The sequence below is a fragment of the Lucilia cuprina genome, chromosome 2, assembly GCF_022045245.1.
Source record: "Lucilia cuprina isolate Lc7/37 chromosome 2, ASM2204524v1, whole genome shotgun sequence".
NCBI lineage: Eukaryota > Metazoa > Arthropoda > Insecta > Diptera > Calliphoridae > Lucilia > Lucilia cuprina.
In genome coordinates, this window is record NC_060950.1 from 67,239,796 (window position 1) to 67,244,866 (window position 5,071).

General features: G+C 32.2%; 2 protein-coding genes across 2 annotated transcripts; one reads left to right on the forward strand and one right to left on the reverse strand.

The window, feature by feature from the left end:
- The first annotated feature begins 1,388 nt into the window (after nucleotides 1–1,388).
- Nucleotides 1,389–2,851, forward strand: LOC111686377. Its single transcript, XM_023448738.2, has one exon. It carries the CDS (start codon nucleotides 1,487–1,489, stop codon nucleotides 2,801–2,803), a length of 1,317 nt encoding a protein of 438 aa, XP_023304506.2. The 5' UTR covers nucleotides 1,389–1,486; the 3' UTR covers nucleotides 2,804–2,851.
- Nucleotides 2,852–3,152: 301 nt separating this feature from the next.
- Nucleotides 3,153–4,830, reverse strand: LOC111686376. Its single transcript, XM_023448737.2, has one exon. It carries the CDS (start codon nucleotides 4,746–4,748, stop codon nucleotides 3,213–3,215), a length of 1,536 nt encoding a protein of 511 aa, XP_023304505.2. The 5' UTR covers nucleotides 4,749–4,830; the 3' UTR covers nucleotides 3,153–3,212.
- Nucleotides 4,831–5,071: the final 241 nt, after the last annotated feature.

The window sequence follows — 5,071 nt, forward strand, 5'->3', positions numbered from 1 at the left end:
ACAGAACTAGAACAGAACTAGAACAGAACTAGAACAGAACTAGAACAGAACTAGAACAGAACTAGAACAGAACTAGAACAGAACTAGAACAGAACTAGAACAAAAATAAAACAGAACTAGAATTGAACTAGAGCAGAACTAGAACACAACTAGAACACAACTAGAACACAACAAGAACACAACTAGTACACAACTAGAACTCAACTAGAGCTCAACTAGAACTCAACTAGAACACAACTAGAACACAACTAGAACACAACTAGTACACAACTAGTACACAACTAGAACAGAACTAGAACAGAACTAGAACAGAACTAGAACAGAACTAGAACAGAACTAGAACAGAACTAGAACAGAACTAGAACAGAACTAGAACAGAACTAGAACAGAACTAGAACAGAACTAGAACAGAACTAGAACAGAACTAGAACAGAACTAGAACAGAACTAGAACTATAATAAAACTGAACTAGAACAGAACTAGAACAGAACTAGAACAGAACTAGAACAGAACTAGAACAGAGCTAGAACAGAACTAGAACAGAACTAGAACTACACAACGCCCCAATGGGTTAATTGCATACACTTTAGCTTTATAAATGTTGTGTAATTTATTTCTTCCGTAGCAAGTTATTAAGTAAAAGAAAGCGAGTCCTTTTTTATTTGCACAAGATGTTTATGTTATAAAGCATAAAATTAAAACTGTAAATAAAAAAGTGTACTTTAATTATTTAATATTGTAGAAATTTAAAAAAAAATCCGGAATATACAAAATTTTCACTCCACATAAGCGTTTCGACACAAACACTCAGATTCTTGGCTGCAATAACCATCGTCATGTTTCATGGCATTACACAGTGCGCCACAAATCGCTTGAGCCAATTGATTATCTGCAACGTAAGTGCAGAGTTCCAAATGCTGTTGCACCAATAAATCCTGTAATTTAATTTCAGTGGCTTCATCACCAGCTACTACAGCTGAATGTAATGTTGTTGATAATGTGATCAAACAAATTAAAAAAGCCAAAAATATTTGTTTTATAGACTTCATGCTGTAGTGGAATGCTTTGACTTTTAGCACACAACTAGTAGTGGAATGCTTTGACTTTTAGCACACAACTTGGAATGGTCAATTTTAAATGCAACATGTGGTTTTTATAATCAAGTGTTGTAGTTATTTTTTTCTTTCATTGTTGAGGTATTTAATTAAATAATGCAAATATAAATATGTATGACATAGTTTCTTAACACAAATTTACTTTAAAAACACATGTACATTTATGCAGTTGTGTTTAGAAAACAAAGACCTAGTAATTAGTCGTGCTACTAACTTTGCTTAAAGACACAGTTTTTATTTCGAAAGACAACAGTTTAAAAAATAATTACTTTGTCAAGTTTATTTTTTCCAATATTTGTCAAACTTTGTTTTCAATTTAAATAAAATTTATAAAAAATAGAGAAAAATTTTGAGTAAAAATCCTTGAAGCAATGCCTGGTATCCATTGTCAAGATAAACTTAACAAACTCTTAAAACTCTCCATGGTACCTGTGCCGTGTCAAGAATGTCAATTGAATGCAGATGGCTGCCTCAGATCAGAAAGCATTGAGTGGCTATGGGATCTTAAGGATAAAATACCCATATGGAGTCGTTTAAATGAAATCAATACTTGTGGCTTTAAACGTAAATTGCCAATGTCCATGACAAAAAACTTTGATATTGAAATAAAAAATCGTTTGTGGTCTCTGTGGAGTCGTAAAAGGAAACACAAAGTCAAAAATCGCAAATCTAAATCTTCGAATAAATCCTATATGGCAGCCTCCGTAATAGCTTTATGTACGGCCAAAGTAATACGTTTAAATATTTGGAACTCTCAGCTAATGGATTGTATTTATGAAAATGGATGCAAATTTTACAAGGAAAGCTTAAAGAAGTCCCTATGCTCCTCTTCAGAATTTCAACTAGAAAACCTAAACACTAATTGTTCAATGGAAGGAATCCAATTCCGTGTTTGTTTAAAAACTGTTCAGCAGGGTCGTTTATATAGTATACCCCTGAAATGTCAGCCCAATTTGGCCTATGCTCTCATACAGTTTTTCTCCAGCTATCAATATGGCCTATTGGAATGTAATAACAGAATACTCAGTTTGGGTTTTATAGATGGGCCCAGTGGTGGTTATTTTATGTATGATGCCCAAAGTAAAGATAATCCTTTATTTCCCAAAGATATATCCGCCACTTACTTACTCAGAACAAATCATTTGCAAGTTTTATTATATTGTCTAATCATCAGTTTAAATGTCTCTCATATTAATGCCCCATTTTGTTTGCATCATCTTAAAATCAATGTAATACAACCCCAACTACCTAAACTGGAACGAGATCCAAGCAAGCGTAGCCTTTTAAAATGTAAACGTATTTTACCTCCGGAATTCTGGAAAACACCCTCTATACTAACACTTAAATCCGTCTCATCTAAAACAAATTCAAAAGTGAATACAATAAAATGCGCAACAGCCGACACTACAGAGCCAATAGAGTCCAATCGAAAATATCGCCGTAAATTTCACAATATCAGCAAAAACGAAGAGGAAAATGGTGTTATTAAACCTCTAGTAGATGCCGATCGTCAAAGTAGCGAAAATCTTAAAATTAAAAATGATTTCGTAAGAATGATTTGTTCTGCGACAAAAGTAAATCTTACTCCAGCTGAGGAGAATCAATCGAGAAAGAAAGACTTTGTGTATAATTTGTTGGATATTTTAGTGCTGGGTCCTGAGGCTTGTCTGAAGTTAAATGAAATTTGAAATTACAAAATTCTTCAAATTTTAATAAATGCTACAAGATAATACTTACATTCATAATAAAGTTCAGTTCTAGTTTAGTTCTAGTTTAGTTCTAGTTCAGTTCTAGTTCAGTTCTAGTTCAGTTCTAGTTCAGTTCTAGTTCAGTTCTAGTTCAGTTCTAGTTCAGTTCTAGTTCAGTTCTAGTTCAGTTCTAGTTCAGTTCTAGTTCAGTTCTAGTTCAGTTCTAGTTCAGTTCTAGTTCAGTTCTAGTTCAGTTCTAGTTCAGTTCTAGTTCAGTTCTTGTTCAGTTCTAGCTCAGTTCTAGTTCAGTTATTTGGCTTAATGCAAATATAGACAATTTTGACTTCAAAAATTTTTTTATTTTGTTTAAACGAACTTTAGAAATGGTACAGCGAATTTTTTATTTCAATCATTTACAATTATTACGGTTATCTACCAAATATAGTTTTAAACCCAAAGGATTTGAATAATTTCCTTCTGTAGGATCTGGTGTTAAGGTGCTTGAACTAGCAGTTTTATCTAAGTAAATTGTTTCCGACTCACTTTCTTGAAATAGTTGGGTGTCGGTTTGTTCATCAGCTTCTGAGGGTTTAAGGGTATTGATACGGTGTAAATTTACTTTAACATTTTGATCAGTTTTTTCTACAGATTTCTCAGTTTTTGCATTAATATCTTTCTGAGAAGAACAGTTTAGTTTGGATGTAGATTTTGCTATAATAATATTGGATTCCTTTGGAACTGCTATGATGTAATAAGTTTTATTGGGATCGAGAGGAATTTTCTTTTGAGAATTTTCACTTTTTAATGTCTCAGATTTTAAAGGCTTTGTTTTAGTGTCAGGATTAGATTTTTTGGGAAGTTTTGGTGCTAATGAAGTGGAAGCTTTTAATGCGGTTGTTGTAGTAAAAGTTTTTGCAGTTTTACAGGGTGTATTGGGTATTGCTTTATTATTACTCCTTTTGTGTATGGTTCCGCAGTCAACTTTCTTTTCTACCTCTTTCTTCGTTACTATCGTTGGCACGTATATCTCTTTCCTAAGGCTTTTGGTTTCCAAAGAATTTAATATTCTAATGTCAACATTATATATATAAAATTTCATCATTTCAGTGGAAATATTAAGGGTCATTATTAGACAGTAAAGTAAAATTTGCAAATGATGTGTCCTTAGAATATATGAAGTGGTTTGCTGATTTTCAAATAAAGGAAACTCCCTGCTATGGCAATCGAACATAAAGAATCCATAATTGGTGTCGAAAGTAAAACCAAAAGCTAAAGTACGATTACAGCATTTTAGCAGACCAAATTGATAGTTCCGAAAAAACCATGTTAAAGCTCTGGCTAAATTAAATTCATTCAAACCGTAACGAATATACAAATAACCTGTGGCAACTTGCTGGACTTGGACTTGATAATCAGTATTTTCAAACTGATAGAATTGATTCAAATGACTATAGTTGAATTCTTTATCCGTAATATTTAATCTTCTTAACAACTCTGGATACAGTTGTGTAGCCTTTGTCATAATTTTATCTAATAAATTTATCGACCAATTTAAGAAATTGCAACTAAGAGCAGCACACAAAGCTAAAATATTTCCCACCAACTGATAGTTTTCCATATTTTTCATTTTATTGTTTAAACTTGTTTGCTGAGATATAGTACCAAAAATGGATAGTAATCGTCCTGGTATTTCAATTTCATAATCTTTATCCTTTGAATACATCATCTGTCTTGATTGACCTGCACAATTAATAGGTTTAAGACGACTCCATATGGGTAGTTTATCTTTTCGTTCTGTTAACCAGTTGGCATTTTCATTGTGTATACGATGTGTATCGTTGGAACATAAATTTCCATATTGGCAAGCAATGGGTATGTCCAACAAATCGTTTTTAACTTTATTCATCGAGTCGCCCATTGCTTTTTGAAGAGTTTGTTGACTCATTGCAATTATGATTTTTAATTTTCGGAAATCTAATTTAAAGAAAACTGCAAATTTTGTAAAATAAAAACCAAAATTATAATGAATTTCGAAAACTTTTTTTAAAAGATCAAAAGTATAATTAAATAAATTTGACATAAGAAGTGTCAAAATGTACTAAAATTTTAGAATGGAACTTAAAATAACTGAACAATCATAGACGGATTCAAAATTTCTGCAAACTAGAACTGAACTAGAACTGAACTAGAACTGAACTAGAACTGAACTGGAACTGAACTAGAACTGAACTAGAACTGAACTAGAACTGAACTAGAACTGAACTAGAA